We start from the raw sequence: 21,170 nt of genomic DNA, 5'->3' as shown, positions 1-21,170 counted from the left end.
GCTCCCTTGCCTTGTGTGCTGAGCCCCCAACCCCCCCCCCCCCAAAACCCACTACTCACAACTGTACACCACTACCATAGCCCTTACGGGTGAAGGGGGGCACCTAGATGTGGGTACAGTGGGTTTCTGGTGGGTTTTGGAGGACTCACATTTACCACCACAAATGTAACAGGTAGGGGGGGTTGGGCCTGGTTCCACCTGCCTGAAGTGTACTGCAGTACCCACTAAAACTGCTTCAGGGACCTGCATACTGCTGTCATGGACCTGAGTATGATATTTGAGGCTGGCATAGAGGCTGGCAAAAAACATTTTTTAAATTTTTTTTGAGGGTGAGAGGGGGCTACTGACCATTGGGGGAGTAAGGGGAGGTCATCCCCGATTCCTTCTATTGGTCATCTGGTCAGTTCGGGCACCTTTTTGTGGCTTGGTCGTAAGAAAAACAGGACCAGGTAAAGTCGTCCAAGTGCTCATCAGGGACGCCCTTTTTTTCCATTATGGGTCAAGGACATCCACGTGTTAGGCACGCCCAAGTCCCACCTTCACTACGCCTCAGACACGTCCCCGGGAACTTTGGCCGTCCCTGCGACGGAAAGCAGTTGTGGACGTCCAAAATCGGCTTTTGATTATACTGATTTGGATGACCCTGTGAGAAGGACCCCAATCTTCTGATTTGTGTCGAAAGATGGGCATCCTTCTCTTTCGAAAATGAGCCTGAAAGTCTCCTTGGAACTGGGTAATAGAACAGCTCTATGCAGTCTGCTCCAAGCAAAGGATGGAGGACTCCAGTCCTTGAATGCAATAAACAGATCTGATTTTCACAATTTTTACAATGAATATTCTTGGGGCAAAGCATCGGACTAATTTGCATAACTGTGCATAACCTTATAGGGTGCTTTAGCGCCACCCAGTGCATCCCAGAATGCACAAGGCAGGGCTGGGTGCTGCTATTTTGAACAGGGCGGGCCCAGAGGCAGGAGAGAGGAGGTGTTTCCTCAGCCCTCCTGCCTCCATCATTTTCAAGGTACAGATGGTGGGGGGGGGGGGTCACTAGACCACCAGGTCAGTTCTTGCTTGGGCGGGTCAGGAGGGAATGGGGGCGGGTCAGGAGGGAGTGGGGGGGTCAGGGTGTCGGGGTCCACTGGACCACTAGGGATTTTTTTGCCGGGGGTTGGGCGGCACGGGGGGGGCGGGGTTTGAGAAGGGATGCGAGGGGATCAGGGTCCACTGGACCACCAGGGGCTTTTTGTGCTAGGGGTCGGGAGGCGTGGGGAGGCACTGGGAGGGGGTCAGGAGGCGGTCCACTGGACCATAAGGGATACCAGGAATTTCAGGAGGGGGAGGTTGGGGGGGGGGTTTGTGCACTTGAGCACCTACCTTATGGGGGCAGTCTGCTTACACTACTATACAGTGCAAGCAGACTGTTTCCCATAACAACAGGTCTAGGACCTGCTGTAAAATTTTGTACATCAAAGGTAGGTGCTCCGTGCCCGGAATTGTCTATGCATCACTTGGATTGCTCATTTTAATACTAATGAGCTCCTTGCAATGCATTTGCATAGGTTTTCAGTAGTTGCTGATGGCACACATTAGAGAAACCCCCTTTGTGCATTACTGGCTAAATAATGTTTGCTTTAATCTAACTACGACCAGTCTACAACAAACATTAACAGCCCGGTAAGCTTTGCACATCGGGCCCCTATACTTTATTGCAGGGGGGTCCCATATGTAATTAGTACTGTCCCCTGAATGCTCAGTCCCCAGGTAGGTTATCAGATTTTCCTGGGGGGGTACTGCAGCTTTGTAACCATTTTAACATATTTAATTGCAGAACAGGAAAAATCCCTGTTAATGATGAAGAACAAACCAATGTGCCGTACATCTATGCCATTGGCGATGTGTTGGAGGGTAAACTGGAACTCACACCAGTGGCAATCCAAGCAGGTAGATTGCTGGCACGAAGGCTCTATGCAGGATCAACCTTAAAGGTACAAAAATGACACAGATATCATTAAACTAAGACAAGAAATCTTTGATAAATCAGTTCTAGAGTGTTTTAGGGAATATGTCACAAAACAAGTTTATTGAATTCAGTCAGGAACGGTGGAAGAGTGCACGGCAATCGGTGGATAGCTCTGTTCATAAAAACCTTCAGAACCAGGGGCGGCCCGATCATTAGGCCACTTGAGGCGGGGGCCTCAGGCAGCACTCTGCAGGAGCGGCATCTTGAGGGGCGGATTCACAGCGTATTACCTCTTCACGGTGACGTTCCAAACCCAGCAGCCACAGCGATTCCCATACGCTGCCCTACCTCCGCCGGCACCCGCCTCTTCCCTTTACTGCGGCCGCCTGAAGTAACTTCCTGTTTCGCTCAGGTAGCCGCAGTAAAGAGAAGAGGCAGGTGCCGGTGGCGGCAGGGTAGCGTATGGGAATCACTGCTGGGTTTGGAACCTCACTGTGACGAGGTAAAACGCCCGGGGGGGGGGGGGGGGGGGCAGCATGCTAGCTCTGCCTCAGGCGGCATCTTGCCTTGGGCCGACTCTGTTCAGAACTATTCCAAACTGTGTCAATGACTATAAGAAGACTATTTCTCAGTTACACCAGGAAAAAAATAGTCTGTGGGTGTTCTTTCTTTCATGAAACATGTGATTAACTGATTGTAGAAGAGAGAACACCTGCTCTCTTAAATTTGCACAAAAATTTCTTCCCTTATGTACAACTGGTAAAATTGTATAAACCAAGCCAATCATTTTGTGTTAAAAGCAGCAGAGTAAGATTCCCCCTCTTCTTCAATTGAGGAGTTTAGACTCATTGAGGGGGTTCGTTTACTAACAGTTAATGAATGCTAATGTTTATTGGGCATTTTTATGCAATGGGTCCTATGGCAATTAACACAAGTTCATAGAGTTAGCATTAGTGCACACTGGGATCCTTTTACTGAGACGTGCTAACGATTAGAGCACGCTAAATCCATTACGTGCGTTAGTAAAAGGAGCCCACTGTTAGTAAATGACCCACGAATAATCCTTTTCACTTTTTTGGTGTTATTAACGTTAGTACAGCATTATTTGCAGCTTCTTGAGTGATTTCACAATGTGCCTAGTATGAAATAAAAAAACTCTCCTACATATTTGACATCTTGATGGAACTGAGCTGAAATAATAGATGAGAATATTTTATTACGCTAGAGATCCTCTTTCTCTCGCTCTGAGGGGCCCTTTTACAGAACGGGCTTACCGCTTGTTCTTTTGGGACTACCGCTGGCCCAACATGGCTGCCGGCGGTAGTCCCACCATGTGCGTGCGCCATTTCCGGGGGGAAAAGAAAACCCCCGGAAATGGCATGCGTGGCGATAACCCGGTGGTAATTGGGCATCGCCACACGGTGCCTGGTTACCGCCGGGTTAACGCAGGAGCCCTTATTGCCACCCCAGTGGGTGGTGGAGGGAGCTCTCCATCACATGGCCATGTGGTAAGAGTTGGCCATGTGTGCCTGGGGTCTTTTTACCCACTGCATTAAAAAGGGCCCTGGGGCACGGGAAAAATGGCCCCCGCCGCAATCGCGCAGGGCCCTTTTTCCCACAGCTTGGTAAAAGGGCCCCCCCCCCCGAATTAGTGGGAATATTTGAAAATATTTACAGCATAAATCATTTCTTCTCCTGGATAGTCTATAAAAGGGATGTTGCTGGTTGTCACAGTAGAATGTTGATTCTCATGCGTTCATGCACAGTAGTAAATTCTGTATATGGCGTTCAAAATTGCCTTGCAAATTTGGACATCCACCCAATTTATGCGCACAATTTAATTGGATAATGAGCCAATTAGTGCCATTAATTGGGTGCTAACAATGAATTGTCGGTTAATTGGTACAAATTAGAATTTACGTGTGTATCTTCCTAGCTGGGATTCTATAAAGATGCACATGTAAATTTTTCTGCGCAGATCTGAAAACAGGGTGTAGCCACGGGAGGGGCATGGGTGGGTTGGAGGCATTCCTAGAATTTGCCCGCAGTGTTACAGAATGCGGTAGATTCGCACCTAATTTACACACAAGCACCCAAAGTATGGCGCGGATTCCGGCACTACACATTGATCTATAGGCCCCCTCTCGGAGCACCCTTTATAGAATACCGTTCAGCGCTGATTTTTCGGCACCATATACTGAATGTAGCCCTATGTCTTCATCTGCTTCATTTATTAAAAGAAAGCACATATGCTAACATGGCACCAAATGACCACTTAAATAATGTAAATTTTCAATAGCACTCGCATGGTGGATTCTGAATTTTTAAAACTTTTATCCCCTAAACAGTGTGATTATGACGCGGTTCCAACAACTGTGTTCACTCCATTAGAATACGGTGCCTGTGGTTTGTCGGAAGAGAAAGCCTTGCTGAAGTATGGGGAAGAAAACATAGAGGTTAGTGCTTTTACATTGATGGTACTTTCTAGCACTTTGTTTTCACGTCCCTTTGAAATCTTTCTCCTTCTCAATCTGTCATCAGCCAGCCGTTACTCGTGAGCCTCCAGCATTTTCTTTCTTTGGCCCTTATTTTAGAAACTCTGTTTGTGTTTTGGACATCTGAAAACTGGCATTTAGACATCCATATGGCATGGACGTCCAAATCCTGCTTTTATAAAGCCAAAATATGGACATCTAAAGCTATGGTACGTTCTTATGGTGAGGGGGCGTGGTCTGGGCACGTTTTGGGTGGGACTAGAGAGGGGCCAAAATATGGATGCACATCTCTGATTTCAGAAGGGGAAAGGACGCTTGTCTCCAAAAAAAATGAACGTTGGTAGAATTGTAATTATTAAGGTGCAGTGCATCACATTTTTTCCTCAGGTTGTATAAATAGATGCTTCTCGTTTTCCTTCATTATCAGGTTTACCATAGTTACTTTTGGCCTCTGGAGTGGACTGTTCCTTCAAGAGACAACAACAAGTGCTATGCAAAGATTATCTGCAACATAAAAGACAATGTAAGTTTCCAAGTTTATTTAAGTTTTCCCATGCTGCCCTACGGGAGACCTTCAGAGCGGCTTACAATCTGAACATAGAAAGGATAAAAACTGTTGTGAAGACATAACGTGACTAGAGAAGGGTGGGAGGGGTGAAACTACAGTATCAATAGGATAGCAGGTAGGGGAAAAGCAAAAGGGGTGCTTCAGGCTCGCTGATAAGAATGAAGTGTCTGGGAATAGATAAGTCTTAAGATCTGCCTTCATCTAAGAAAGTCTGCAGCAGGGCCGCAGAGAAACTGAGGCAGACCTGGGGCAGGGCTGCTGCCCCACCCCCCAGGATCGCCGTTACTGCCCCCGCCCCAGGATCACTGCTGCCGCCGCCCTCCCTAGGATTGCCACTGGAACTGCAAGTACCTTGGCTGGCGGGGATCCCGAGGACCCCACCAGCAGAAGAGGTCTTCCTCCAGCACTGGTCTTTCCTCTGCCAATTTGTCTGCCCCTTCTGCTGCTTTTCTCTCACGTCGCGCATGCTCGGTTTCAAAACCGAGCATGCACAGCCTGAGGGCCCAGCAGCTGCTTGGCAGGCAATGGAAGGGGGACCCGGCACCGGAGTTTTCTCTCCTGCTCCTGTCAGGATGCGATCACCCAGGTCACATCAGGAGCAGGAGAGAGAGAGAACCCGGGGAAGTTTTCCCCCTTGCCCCCCCTGTCAGCGGCCCTGGTCTGCAGGCGAAGGTAAACTGGGAGGGAATTCTATAACTGAGGACCCTGAACTGAGAAAATTGTGTGTCTTGTAAGTGACTTCTGTAGCTACATACGAGGGTCAACCGGCATTTATCAGGTCAAAGTCAAGTGGACGTAAGGATTCTAATGGTCAAGATGAAATTCCCTATTTAAGAGCTACACAAACTGTAAACCGGCATGATTCTGTCAGGATTTATCAGGACATTTCTTTGAAAGAGACTGGCTCATAGTGAACCTTGCCCATTAACCAAACTTCTATCCTATCTAGTGAACTATAAGAATCAGCAAACCAGTAGCCTGATTATAAAATGTGATTACGGTTTTGTACTTACTGTGCATTAGGCAAAAAAAATTGTGCATGGTAAGTGCAAACACTATTCAGTAAATTCAGGGGGGAGGGGTGCATTTACTACCCTGTTGATTGCAGTGGCAGATAGCATGGATGCTCCCACTTCATGTAATGCTGGGTACAAGCCCACTCTAAAATAAATACAGAAAAGCACAAAGAATTTTTGAAGTGGCAACCCCCCTATGCCTCTGTGATCCCATCCCCCTGGCTCAAATCCTGTCTCCCGAAATCTAAAGTGCTGCCCCCCACCACAGCATAAGCACCTCCCCCTAGAGGCCTCCCTTCCCCTCCTCCCCTCAGGTACCATGAGACTACCACTACCAACCCTATTTTGGATGTTGGCACAGTCTCGGGTGAGAGCAGAAGGGAAACTGATCCCTCCCAGGCCCAATGGCGACCACGATAATGGGGAGGGGGGGGGCACCACCACAAAACTTCTTCTGACAGCAGCTTTGCCACCAGACTCTTCATAATGCAGCTGCACCAATAGCTGCTCTTCAGGTGGTGGTAAGTAGAACTGTGCTATCAACAGTCATTGCAAGAAGTGCATGGTACTGCAGTGGCCTATCAAGGGCGGGGCGGTGGGGGCGGTCCGCCCTGGGTGTTGACAGGTGGGGGGGGGCACTCTGCTGGCGAGTCCCTACCAGCTCCGTCCACCCGGCACCTCACGCGATTCTGCACTGCTATAAAAGAAGAAAATCGCCTCGTTGGCCCTTCCCTCACTCTGTCCCGCCCTCTGATATAACGTCCTATTTCCTCGAGGGCGGGACAGAGTGAGGGAAGGGCCGACGAGGCGATTTTCTTCTTTTACAGCAGTGCAGAGTCGCGCGAGGTGCCGGGTGGATGGAGCTGGTAGACAGGTGGGGACTGGGTCAGTGGGGGGGGGGGGGGGGTGCCGTTTTGCCCTGCAGCCGAGGGGGGGGGGGGTGCGCAGCAGCAATCTGCCCCAGGTGGCAGTGAACCACAGAACGCCGCTGTGGTACTGTTCCACCTGTCGCTGTCAGGCCACTCCTCTGCACTGCCCCAGTCCTGCCCATGCACCACCCATACCCACATAAAGTAGCTAGTCTGGTTTATTACCTCACTGGGGAGCCCTTTTACTAAGGCGCCTACATGCGCCCAACGTGCGTCAATTTGAAACTACCGCCTGGTTAACGCGTGCCCTGGCCGATAATTCCATTTTTTACACGCAGCAGAAAATATTTTTTTATTTTCTACCATGTGGCGCTAACTGGGCAGTAATCAGCAGTGCAATGACGATTACCGCTCGGTTAATGCGTGAGACCTTACTGCTAAGTCAATGGGTAGCGGTAAGGCCTCAGGCCCAAAATGGACGCGCGCTGGTTTTAATATTGCTGCATGTCCATTTTCGGCAAAAAAAGGGCCTTTTTTTTGCAGGTGCGCTGAAAAATGGACCTGCTGGCGTCCAATACCCGCATCTACACCAGCGCAGGCCATTTTTCTGAGCACCTTAGTAAAAGGACCCCTGGCTGTTTTAACACACATTAGACACGTGTGGTAAAACCTGTTCTTGCTGCTTAATGCTACATAATAAAAGGAAATCATAGTATTAGGTCGTATAAACACGCTAGACTTGTAATCCTGCTTGATTGTAGGCATATTTAAAAGGTTGTACACTCAAAATATTGCTAACTATAAAGCCTTTACATCTGTACAAGTCTATTATCTTGGCTGTCATGGCAACAAAGCTTTTACTGCTTTGTTAAGTCGTTCCTTTGTTGGCTTACTTTTCTCTTGAATTTGTACAAAATAGATTGTCTTATGAATTGCAATTTAGTTTAAGTAGCAGTAGAGCAAACCAATCATTCAGTAAGAAGGATCACTGTACTAAACTGTTGGCGTCTATAAATCTCATTGCCATCAAAGACGGAAAAACAGCTAATGAAGATTAATAATCCTGCAGATCACACAAAACAATTCCATTTGAGCTAAACCCTGAAACATGGAAAAAGTGCTTGAAACTTTAGTAAATGCTGTAAATTCTTTCAGCCAAATTTGGTAAGGATTGTTTTTCATAGGCACAGAATGGGATAAAGCCTTTTGAGTAAGGTACTTTAGTCTAATGGCTAATGGGAACTTAAATCATTACAGTACAGTCTTGAAAAAAGTAAAGGCAAGGCACTGGGCTTCACATTCAAAGAAAGCTGGGCTCCTAAATTTGTCCTGTATTGTCAGCCAACCTAAGGAGCCAAAGTTTTCAGCTGAAAACTCACCTAAATTTAGGAACCTAAAAGTTGGGCTTTTAATGTGAAGCCTGTCATTCATTTGCTTAAATTTAGGAACATAAGTTTAAAGTGCTGAAAATTAGTGGTAAGCTTCTAACTTTTTCCTGGCCTAAATTCACCTCTGCTACCACCAAGCCCCTAAATTCAGGAGCCTAGTGAAACTAGGATTGTACATTTAGGCATTCAGCCCTAGTAAATTTTCAAAGAGGCAAACTCTCATTAGGATCTGACACCCTTTGATTATCAACTTCACTATCTAGACTGCTCAAAATATCAAGCTGTCTTATGTATCCCAATATATTTATCCTAATATCCTATCAGGAAACCATCTTTAAGAGGGACGTTTTCTAAAAATTACCTACCCTGTATGAGGGTAAACGTATATGAGCTCTTTCATAATGCATATGCCCTTTTACTTGCATTTCCATGGAGTCATTCTTGGGGGGAGGGGGAATGAGAGTAGTGAGGCTAGGGAAGGCAGCGATGAATGTAGATCTGGCCAGAAAAAAAGCAGGTACAAATCTCTACTGGAATTTTTACTCTGTAATTTTTCAAAAGGGAATACATACTCATTCTTTCTTTTTGAGAACTGGTGCAAAATCCACGGATAAGAGTACCCCCCTCCTCAAGTCACTTCATTGGCTTCCAATCAGGTACCGCATTCAGTTCAAGCTTCTGCTACTAACCTACAAATGTACTCGATCTGCAGCCCCTCCTTACCTCTCAACCCTCATCTCCCCTTATGTTCCTACCCGTAACCTCCACTCTCAAGACAAATCCCTCCTTTCAGTACCCTTCTCCACCACCACCAACTCCAGGCTCCGCCCTTTCTGCCTCGCCTCACCCCATGCGTGGAACAAACTCCCCGAGCCCATACGCCAGGCCCCCTCCCTGCCCATCTTCAAATCACTGCTTAAAGCCCACCTCTTCAACGTCGCCTTCGGCACCTAACCTCTACACCTCTACCCAGGAAATCTAGACTGCCCCAACTTGACATTTCGTTCTTTAGATTGTAAGCTCCTTTGAGCAGGGACCGTCCTTCTTTGTTTAATTTGTACAGCGCTGCGTAACCCTAGTAGCGCTCTAGAAATGTTAAGTAGTAGTAGTAGTAGTAGACTTTGCAGGTACCTACACAGCTTTGAAAATTGCGCCCTATGAAATGATCACGTCTGTGTGTCTGTCTCTCCCCTTCAGATTGCTACCACAGATTATAGAGCAGATCATTCGTCTTTTGTGAGAGCAAAACAGAGAGGCATGGGTGCTACACAAAGGGCTCCTAAGGTGCGCTAACGGATTTAGCGCATCCTAATGATTAGCGCGCACTAAATGCTAAGAAGCCCGTAGGTATACAATATGCACCATAGGTAAAAGGACCCCAAAGAGATTAAAACAAAAACCAAAGGGGACAAGTGGAAGTAAAAACATGGCCAGGTCAGATATTTTTGTGTGTTTTTTAAAAACATTTCTATGACCTTAGTAAATATTTTTAAATTCTTTTTTGTACTTTCATATTTAATTGCTGTGGTGCTTAGTTTTTTTTTGTTTGTTTTTTATTTTTGTTCATACTTTTTATTTGCCATCGACACCCCTCAGTACTTAGAATCCTTTCTGTTTTTTTTATTTTTTTGGAAACAAACCAGTTCAGTTTAATTGAAATCTCATGGATGTCACAGCATATGATGATGTCACTCAGCATTTTTAAAATTGCCCTACCACTAGCTGACATTGAGTAATTTGGTTAGTGCATGAAATCACCAGCTAAGTCCATTTCTTGCCTAGTTTCCTATACGGAAAATTAATCTTTAATGTTTAATGATATACTTATTACTCAGAAATTCACATAACAAACATTGTCATAACCATATGCAAATGTCTGTACCAAAGAACACCACTAGGCATCCTTTTAACTGCTTCAGTTCTCTGTATGTTGTGTCCATATTTGCATGTACCAGTGTGATGCCTGCATGGAGTTCTGATGATAATCAGCACAGTGTCATCACAATATACTTCTACTCAGATTAGTAGAAGTGAATTCATATTTCTAACAATTATTCCTTCTGATGTGTTAAATAAACCAAAACGAACTCTGAATAAAGTATCTAAAAATACTTTACTAAAACAGTTGCTTTAATAGAAGGGAAGAATAAAACTGCAATGTAAATCTGCAAGATTCACACAAGTTTGGTTTCTCTGAGAAAGGCTGTCACTAATCTTTCTCGCTCTCTCTCTCTCTCTCTTTTTTTATAGCACTTCGATGTATTTGCATTTTGTAAAATCAGCAGTTTTTCAATTTATAGAGTTGTTAATTTACATCCTAGTTTGTAAAACTTTGTCAGACTCTGCATTGCTGAAGCTGTGCTAAAAGTGATCAGACAGACATATTTAACATTCTGTACAGTGTGCAGCTGACTGAAAGGTACAGCTGTTCACACTCCCCTAGGACATGATCAAAAAGAGGCCCCCTGAGCTTCTTGGATTTAAATTGAATGCATATTGTTGCCACATCTACTGCTTTTTAAAACAGGAGAGCTATCGTGTAAGTTGTAGTTAGATTTTGAAAATAACTTGATAACATTTCCAGCTCATCTGTCTGATATGTGAGGCTCTTAGTTCTATGTTCAAGCTTTGAGGTAAACACATGTTTCTAGTGTAGGTAGGCTACTGTACAGCAGAGACAAGAGTAGGGTAATCTGGCGCTTTCAAAGAACCAGGGGAGACATGTGTACAATAAAAGGTCTTTATTAAGGAACATCAATGACTGACACATAAGTAGCTCCTTCAGAAATAAGGAAGACAGCATAACTTAGGCCTTAGGGGCATTTTATTAAGCTGCTTTATGCACTAAGGGGCCCTTTTACTAAGCCGCGTAGGCGCCTACATGCACCCAACATACGCCAATTCAGAACTACCGCCCGACTACTGCGTGGCCCGGGTGGTAATTTCATTTTTTACACGTGTCCACTACGTGCGCCAGAAAATATATTTCATTTTCCGGCGTGCGGTGCTGACCGGGCGGTAAACGGCATTGTACACGTGCTGATGATTACCGCCCGGTTAACACGTGAGACCTTACCACTAAGTGAATGGGCGGCGGTAAGGTCTGAGGCCCAAATTGGACGCACGCCAATTTTCATTTTGCCGCACATCCATTTTTCGGCCCCCCAAAAGGCCTTTTTTGCAGGTGCGCTGAAAATTGGACCTGCGCGTGTCTAATACACACGTCTACACCAGTGCAGGCCACTTTTCGGCGCACCTTAGTAAAAGGACCCCTAATGCATGCCATGGCATACCACAGGACATGCTCGGGTATCCTGTGCGCGTGCTAATTACACACACAAATTTTTTATGAGGGTGCGTTTCAGGCAGTAGAGAGTGAGTGTTCCTGCGCTAAACATTAGCGTATCTACATTAGCATGCGCTAACAGATTAACACAGGAATACCCCGTGATCTGTGTACAAAATGGGTGGCAGTAAGCACTGATGCGGTAATATTTTTAATGGCCACAGGGGGTCTCCTGATGGTGTTGAGCAATGTGTTGTGCATGCCATGGTAACATCAAGACTGGATTACTGCAATGCACTATGCAATGGTCTGCCTACAAAGGGCCTGCACCAGCTCCAGTTGATTCAGAATGCAGCAGCAAGACTCATAGAAGGTTGCAAGTGACGTGATAACATCACACCATTTTTGCAAAAACTTAATTGGCTACCAGTACAATACAGGGCTAAATTTAAAACTCTATGTCTGATCTTCAAGGCCCTGAAAGGAAATGGCCCCAAGTATCTGAAGAATAGGATGATCCTCCACACACTGCCAAGCACACTAATGTCCTCCCAAGGACTTTCACTAACTACACCCTCTCCAAAGGACATTACACGATGTGATACCCGCAAGCGAGTCTTCTCCAGAGTAGCCCCCACACTCTGGAATGCATTGCCTGAAAGGCTCCGCTTAACACAAGACTATCTCTACTTCAGGAAGCAGGTGAAAGCTTGGCTCTTCAACCAAGCCTTTAATGGAAGAAGTAACTAACTTGTTAGTCTCACTCACACACACAAGGATTGACTCGGGCTGCACATACTGCAGCGGGACATGTTTATCCACTCCTACCCTAGCTGAGATAATATTTAACCATCTCTCTGACCTACGTGCAACTTTCTTCAAATCAATCACCTTACTTTCTAATTCTTCCTACTTTCTTACTCATCTATATGTTACAACTTTGCCTTACCCCTCACTACCAGTTATAATGTTCTAGTACATATGTTGTCATTGCAAGTAGTATACCATCCTTATGCTATTTACCACGTGGTATTCAAAATATTCTGCTTCAAACATCCACAGCTGCTTGTTAATCACAATTTTTAGTTCTTAATTTTATTAAGAGGACTTCAAAACTTCCCAGCTTGCCTGTTCTATTCAGAACTCATTTGCATAATATTTTCATACATGCACTCAAGCTGTTTGCTGAAAGTAGTTGTTATCACTGGTCCTATATTTGCTATCAAAATCTTATACCATGCCATATTTGGTATTGTTGTTTGAATATTTTTACTGCTCTAATTGCCTACTGCTCATGTTTGATCTATTCTTACTGTACACCGCCTTGACTGAATTCCTTCAAAAAGGCGGTAAATAAATCCAAATAAATAAATAAATACATGTGAAAAGGGAGCTGTGTGAACACTGAGAGCGATCTATAATTCTCAAGTTGATCCAGTTAAGTGTTACCACCTGCAGAGAATCCATACTTTTATTATCGAAGAACAATAGGTGAAATGTAGGAAAAATGTACATGAATGTTCAGTTTTACTAAGACCATTTTCAATGTATCCTCTAGATTTGTACATGGGGAATTAGTAAAGTTAATGTGAATAAAATTGTGTTTTATGTTTAGGAACGAGTGCTAGGTTTCCATGTGCTTGGGCCAAACGCTGGAGAAATGACTCAGGGATTTGCAGCTGCAATGAAATGTGGAATCACCAAGGAACAACTGGACAGTACAATTGGAATCCATCCTGTCTGTGCAGAGGTAAGTGTCTGAGGCTCATGTTTACAGCAAAAATCAGCTTGAAAAAGTAAAGAAAGACCACTGAGTCCTACAAAAGATTCCTCCCCTTTTCCATTTGTCATGTTTGTATTTGATTTATTACCGTGGACCTTCAGTAACCCGAAGAGGTAGGATTACATAGTCATTGGTGCAAGGAGACCCCATTATTGAACAAAGTCCTTCCCTCTGTCCAGGGAGGGGCAGTTGGTGTTGTGTTAGTATTCCCCATCATTTTAGTTACATAGTATCATAGTAAATGATGGCTAAAGAGGACCGATCAACCTATTCAGGGTGGCCAGTTTTGTGTGTTCATACATCAGTGATATATGCCAGCTGAAAAGCTAGAAATCGTAACCACTTGTAAGATCTCTCCTTATCTAAGACACTTTTGTCTGTTTCATTTATATTCTGTCATCTCAGCAGATGAGCATGTACATAAATATTGCCACACTGGGACAGACCGAAGGTCCATCAAGCCTAGCATCCTGTTTCCAACAGTGGCCAATCTAGGTCACAAGTACCTGTCAAGATCCCAAAACAGTACAATCCATTTTATGCTGCTTATCCTAGAAATAGAAATGGTTTCATAGCTTTTGTATAAATGTGAAGATGCAACACCCCTAATGATTCCTTGCGAAACAGGCACCTGTCGGGGAAACAGGGGCATGCTGGCCGACACAGATAAGTAAAGTGCAGCTATTCATGTGAACAAGATTTGGATAAGTCCGCTTTAGAAGGCGATCATAGAAGAACACCACAATAATAGTTACCAGACATCAGTAGTATAAAAAGGAGGGGGAAGGAGAGTCGATGATTATTAACATACACAGAAGTTAAGACTCACCGCAAGGTGGAGTGAAATCAGCTGTGTAAAGTGTATGAGACTCCTCCTCTAGCAGTAGTATCTGCATGATCGCGTGCTACAGCAGCGGGCAATACTCTGAACAGCAACTCTACTCTTGTTTAATTTGATATCCTAGAAATAAGCAGTGAATTTTCCCCAAGTCTATTGTAATAATGGTCTATGCACTTTTTCTTTAGGAAGCCATCTAAACCTTTTTTAAATCCTTCTAAGCTAACTGTTTTTACTACATTCTCTGGTAATGAATTCCAGAGTTTAATTACACATTGAGTGAAGAAATATTTTCTCCGATTTGTTTTAAATTTGCTACTTTGTAGCTTCATTGTCAGATCTTCTATCTAGTTCACAAACTAATCACTTCTACTTTGCAAAGGGAGTATGCTGTGATAATTTACATGTATGTTTTCTAAAACTGAAACACTTGTGTGCAAACGCTGACCCCATCCAGAAGCTGCACCTGGAGTGGCTTTATCTTGTGTGCACAATTCTATGTGCAATATAAGATGCACAGTTCTCAAAAGGACATTGCTTTATCCATAGACGGTCCTTTTGAAAATGACCTCCTTAGTTAAACAACACAAATCAGCTTCGCCTGACTTAATTTTCTTCTGGTAAAATCATTCTGTCTCCTGCAGCCCACTGAAAATGAGCTGCCTTATTCTTCTTTCAGAAGAGTATCCATTAATTTTCCTACCACCAAAATTAGATTAACCACTCTGTGACCGCTAATCTTCTGTCTATTAGCACTTTGAGAAAGAAACTCTACATTGCCTTTGCCAACCCTTCTCAAACTATGGGTCACAGCTCCACATGGCCTCCAAATGTACCATAGGCCTCCATGGGGATGTGATAACCCAGCTTGTGTGGGACTCGTTGGGAGTCAGGGAAATGTGGCCTGTAACAACTCATCCTACACGTGGACCTGGAGCAGTGGCAGGCTTGTTTGCTGAGTTAAAATGGAGTTGTGTCCTCATAAAATTTGAGGAGCACTTGTCGAGGCTCTGAGAAATCGAGTTGATAACCTTCCTGCTATTTTCCCTCACCTTGTCTGAAGTCCATCTACCCTCATGTGTTTCACAAAATCCTTTCTGCTCTTATTGCATAGAAACCTGAGCACTTCCTAGCGTTTAGGGGCTTACAAAGGATCCTTTTCCTCTTCGTTAAATATGTACAGTGGGGTAATACTTAGAGCAGTGTTTCCCTATCTTTTTGCGCCTATGACACCATGATTGCAGCCAAATAAAATTGTGTGACCCCTGGAGGTGCAGAATAGTGATGAAGCTATGCCCACATAGGTCGTGCCCTCCCCCCCCCCAAAGCAGGTTTTGTGACCCCATTTGATGTCCCAACCTAGAGTTTGGGAAGCTTTGACTTAAAGCGACCTTGTTGGGGTTGATATAAAGAAAGTGATTTATGACATGAAGAGTCTTCATATTCTAAAATTCTTTTTGAATCATATCACTTTGCACCTTGCATTTTTGCCTTTTTGGTTTCATAGCTTTTGTATAAATGTGAAGATGCAACACCCCTAATGACGGTGTCTGTTTACAGATCTAAAGCATCTTTGAGGCTCAACAGGAAATAAGATGAAAGCAAAAAGAAAAAAGAAAAAAGCTTTTAGAAGTGATTCAATCACTGTGGAAGCTTTGAATTTCAGATTAAATGGAATAAAAATTCTGGGCATATCAAAGTCCGTAAGGGAGCTGTTTTCACTGAGCCATATGGTAGCAACATACCCAGATAATCACGAGTACTTTTTTACCTGCATAACTTGAAGTGAATTATCAGAGGGAACTGACTCAGGATTGCCACTGAAGCCAGTTAGTTTCCCTCTGAAAATGTGCTACAAGACAGATGTGAACTGCCAGTGGTCAAGGCCCCTGGGCAGTAAGGGTCATTGGGTTCCCCATGGCCACTGTCTGACACACCCTTCTGCACATCACAGCCCCCCCACCGCCACAGTTGCCGCCCCCCCTCCCACACAGTACAGACCCCTGCAAGTGGGTCCTACCTCGAAGGGCCCTGATGGTCTAGCAGCTTCTTCAGGGGCAGGAAAGAATCCCACTCTTTCCTGCCCACTGACGCTACTCTGCCTGTGCCTGGTGCTGTAGCCGCCGTGTTTTCAAAATGGCAGCCGAGACTTCCCTTGGTAGTCTCATGGGTCTCGGCAGTCTTGGCAGCCATTTTTAAAACACAGCGGCGCCAGGCCAGGCACAGGCAGAGTTGCGGCAGCAGGCAGGAAAGAGTGGGATTCTTTCCTGCCTTTACAGAGGTCAATAGACCATCAGGGTCTTTCAAGGTAGGTCCGCCAGGGAGGGCTGCAGTGTGTGGCAGCGGCAGCAGGCAACCAGGCAGAGCCTCTGGGCCCTTGGGCACTGCCTGATTGGTCAGTCCACCCCTGCTACAAGATACTCCTTCCATGCATCTCTGTCTTGCTACTGTTGTGTCTGCTGCTAGGCTTAACATGGAGAAACCTATGATCATTTATTTGAAAGTTTAGTGAGACTCAGGCCCACATCCTGAAAAGCCCTTTTTTCCCATGGGCAACCAGGATTGTCAGCCCAATTGATAGTGGTGTTTACCAAAGAATGTGGCCGACACACACGGGTCCCTGCGACACTCAATACAGCTGTTACAACCGCCCTATGCTCATGTTCCCCTAAACCTCCCTACCCTTTGCTCTCCAAAATGGTCAAATCACTTTGTCCTTCCTTGCTATGCTTCTGGAAGGGGAGGGGGAATCTTCAGAAGAACTACTCTGGGGTCTATAAAATAATGAGTGGAGTTGAACGGGTAGATGCGAAGCGTCTGTTCACGCTTTCCAAAAATACTAGGACTAGAGGGCATACGATGAAGCTACAATGTAGTAAACTTAAAACGAATCATAGAAAATTTTTCTTCACTCAATGTGTAATTAAACTCTGGAATTCATTGCCAGAGAATGTGGTAAAGGCGGTTAACTTAGCGGAGTTTTAAAAAGGTTTGGACGGCTTCCTAAAGGAAAAGTCCATAGACCGTTATTAAATGGACTTGGGGAAAATCCACTATTTCTGGGATAAGCAGTATAAAATGTTTTGTACATTTTTGGGATCTTGCCAGGTATTTGTGACCTGGATTGGCCACTGTTGGAAACAGGATGCTGGGCTCGATGGACCTTTGGTCTTTCCCAGTATGGCAACACTTATGTACTTATGTGTGGGTGGAGACTGTTTAATTTTTATTGTGATCTGTCATGATGCTGGGTGAGAATCAAATCAAACTCTCTGAAACCCTTAAAGAATGATTTAATTATTAGGATTTGTTTGCTGCCTTTTTAAAGTGATTGGCCCAAGGCAGTGTATAAGCAGGTAAATTGGGAATAGGTAGGTTTAAATTATACAATAAGATAGTAATGAAATAAATATTCATAATAAAATAACCACATTGAATTAAAATGATAAATAACAATAATACTTAGTGTCAGCACAATGGAGCAATAATACAGCAGTAATAGTTTCAGCACCGTACATATTAAAACATGAATCATTTGACGATTAGCCACCCTAATGCTAATGGGGGGAGGGGGAGGAAGCGGGAGAGGAGGAGGAGGAGGAAGGAATAAAGTGGGATATTCTTCTGGTGAGCCAAAATTGAAAGCAACAGGTTGGCCCGCTCTCCTGAGCTCAGTTTGCATATCTTTACTGTTGAACCACAGTTGTGAACAAGCCAATCCTTTATTTACTACCCTTGACTGTGTTCATGTGGATACTTATGGACAAGCACTGTTTGCATTTGTTAAATATCTGGACCAGTGGCGTAGCAAGGAGGGCTGCCACCTGGGGCGGTTCGCCATTGCACCCCCCCCCCAGGTGCAGCATGATGACACCCTCCCTCAGCGCATCAACACCCCCCCCCCCCGACCCAGTGCCTACCCTCCTCAGCTCCCTCCAACCAGCTCCCGCACCCTACCTTTAAAGAAATTTCGGAAGCCGAGGAGAGGCGAGGCGCAGCGCCTCGCACCTGCATGTAAAAGAAGCGTGGATCCTCATCAGGCTTTCCCTCATGCTGTCTGTCCCCGCCCTTGCGGAAATAGCGAAGGGCGGGACAGACAGCATGAGGGAAGGCCCGATGAGGATCCACGCTTCTTTTACATGCAGGTGCGAGGCGCTGCGCCTCGCCTCTCCAAGGCTTCAGTTGGAGCCGGAGGGAGCTGAGGAGGGTAGGCACTGGTCGGGGGGGGGGTGTTGATGCGCCGAGGGGGGGTGTCATCGTGCTGCACTCGGGGGGGGGGAGCTGGCAGGGAGCACCCCCCCCCCCCCCGAGCTGACACCCGGGGCGGACCGCCCCCCCCGCCCCCCCCCCCCCCCCCTTGCTATGCCACTGATCTGGACCTGCTTTATAACAGAACACATCCTTCTTCAGAAGCTCTCTCCCATTCTTGTTTAAGACCGTCAAAGGATCTCCATTCCATGGGGACTAGTTTCCTAAATTTTCCTGTTCAAAACATACCTTCCAGACCTGTGACAATTACAAGACCCATCCCATAAAGCAGTGGTGTAGTCAGGCAGCCAATTTTGGGTGGGCACAAAATTTTCTCCCTGTGATGTGGCATCCCTCTCCCGGACTACCTTAACAGGTGTCTTTCTTCATGAAGGTTGACGCAGCCGCAGTGATTCACATAGGCTGCCTGAAGCTGACCCTGAGCTCTTCCCTCTGCTGCATTCTGCCCAGGCGGAAACAAGAAGTTGCATGGGAGGGGGTGGGATATGGTAGGTAGAGGCAAAGGCTTCCAGGTCAGCCTCCGGCAGCATGAGTGAATCGCTACCACTGCCAGTGATCTTCATGAAGAAAGACATCTGTTAAGGTAGACCAGGAGGAGGTGGGGAGAGATGCTGGACTGCAGGGAGCCTCTCATAGCTGTGAAACCCACTTTGCTTCCTCCCATAATGCTGGCCCTTAGAAGGGTGCATCACTGCTGGGTGAGCCCAAATTGGGTGAGTCAAGGCCCACCCATGGCTACACCACTGCCATAAAGAAAAGGTTTTAAATTACAGATCAAGATGAGATGCTTGTCATAGTGCTAATGCTGTACACATTATACAATACTAGTAAGGAAGGCCCGTTTCAAATCGGAATGAAACGGGCGCTAGCAAGGCTCACCTCCGTCCCTTTGTGTCTCCGTGTGTCGCCGGCCCCCCTGCAGCCTCCGTGCGAATGTGTGACCCTGGCCCTTTTGGCACGCCCCCCCCCCCGTGTGCTCCGCCCTCGACGTCATCTCGTTTTGACGCAAGGGCGGAGCAGAGCTACAGTGCAGTACAACGTTGGAGCTGAGAATGTGCTCCGCCCTCAACGTCATAACGTTTGACGCGAGGGCGGGGCCCACAGACTGTGATTTTCTGTGGCTTCAGAGCTTCGAACTTACGAACCTGGCTTCAGTGACGTCAGTGCAAATAGAACGTTGAGAGTGAGTTTTATATATATAGATGTTTAAAATTGTTCTTTGATACATGATCTGACCTTTCTGCTTTAAGACTTCTCTCTTTGAGTGACCGCAGTGGGGTATTGTCTTATGATCTAGCAGCATATCGAGAGAGATTTTTAAAAATAGTTTTAAGGGGTTCCTGATGTATAGTAACACAGTGTACAAAAGACCGTGGCCTAATAGCATTTAGGACTAGAAGGAACAACAGGGGCACAAGAACATGAAGTGTCATTATAGTCCTCTCGGTGGTGGGCTGCCAGCGTGGCATTCTGCACGTGAATTTTAATGATACATTCGGATAGACAGTGAGGAGACGGCATAATCAAAATGTATTCTGGACACCTGAGCCACTGAAATTGAACCTGAATGAAAAAGATGATTGGACATAATTTAGAATGCTAATTGCAGTTAATCTTGCTTATTTGTGAGAAAATAATAGCTCTGACTGAACACGCTGTTCAAAAGCTTCAGAGTCCTTTGTGATTATTATTGCTTCTCTTCAAAAGAATTTTCAATCTTAGCTTTCCTAACTCAGAAAACATAAAAATGCAGGGACAGCCATCCTATTTTACAAAACTGATGTAAAGTTGCTTGCCGACTACAGCACTCTTGTGAAATCCAACCTAGAATGTACAAGATCAGCTATGTTGGCTCCTTCCTTCCCTGGGCCCTCCTGCACTGCAGGGGCTGCTTGGTTATAATGCACCCCTCTGATCTGGAAGTTCAAATAATTGCTGATTAAGTATCCAAAATCAGTTTTACTGATTGAAGCAGCGATGTAGTCACGGGTGGGCAGAGGCTCGCCCACCCACTTTGGACTCAGGCTCACCCAGCTGCAGCATGCCTTTGCTGTGGCTGGTGGGAATTCTCAAGCCTCACCAGCGTCTCTCTCCCCTCCCTCATTGGCGATCCAGTGTCTCTCAACTTCCCCGCCCCCCCCAGTGTACCTTTTCAAAACATCATATCACTTCTGGAGGTCTCTAGCAGCAAGCAGCAACTCACATGCGCTGTTCATGCCGGCCCCAGAGCCTTCCTTCTGACACAACTTCCTGTTTCTAGATACGCAGGATTGCGACAGAGGGAAGGCTCTGGGGCCAGCACAAACAGTGTGTGTGAATTTCTGTTCGCTGCTGGCAACCTCTGGAAGTGAAGTTTATAAAAGGTATATGGGTTGGGTGGGCTTTGAAAGACTGGGAGAGATGCTGGATCACCAGTTGCGAGGTGGAGGAAGAGATGTTGGACTGTGGGCAGGGGCACAGAGAGAATTTCATGCCAACCCACTTTCTGGGGAATTCTACAAATAGCGCTTAAGGTTAGGCACTAATTCTGCACCCAGAGTTTGCCATAGAAACGCATTCCAACGGAGGCAAGGTGCCAAAATAGGGCTCGAACAGCAGATCGGCGCGGAAATACACTTGTATGTCCAGTTATAGGATAGCACCTAAATGTATTCATGCTCAACTGCATAGGGAGCGTTCCCATGGGAGGGGCATGGGC

At 45.7% G+C, this 21,170-nt stretch overlaps 1 protein-coding gene across 1 annotated transcript in view; it reads left to right on the top strand.

The window, feature by feature from the left end:
- Window positions 1-21,170, top strand: part of TXNRD1 (thioredoxin reductase 1) — a 67,934-nt gene that overhangs the window by 41,003 nt on the left and 5,761 nt on the right. The window contains exons 10-13 of the mRNA XM_030214705.1: window positions 1,829-1,985; window positions 4,309-4,416; window positions 4,883-4,978; window positions 13,198-13,332. Coding sequence (XP_030070565.1) covers window positions 1,829-1,985; window positions 4,309-4,416; window positions 4,883-4,978; window positions 13,198-13,332 — 496 coding nt within the window. The remainder of the gene's footprint in view (window positions 1-1,828; window positions 1,986-4,308; window positions 4,417-4,882; window positions 4,979-13,197; window positions 13,333-21,170) is intronic.

The sequence above is a fragment of the Microcaecilia unicolor genome, chromosome 9, assembly GCF_901765095.1.
Source record: "Microcaecilia unicolor chromosome 9, aMicUni1.1, whole genome shotgun sequence".
In the NCBI taxonomy this organism is placed as follows: Eukaryota; Metazoa; Chordata; class Amphibia; order Gymnophiona; family Siphonopidae; genus Microcaecilia; species Microcaecilia unicolor.
Note: the sequence above shows the minus strand (reverse complement) of the source record. Positions and strands in the feature narration are given on the sequence as shown.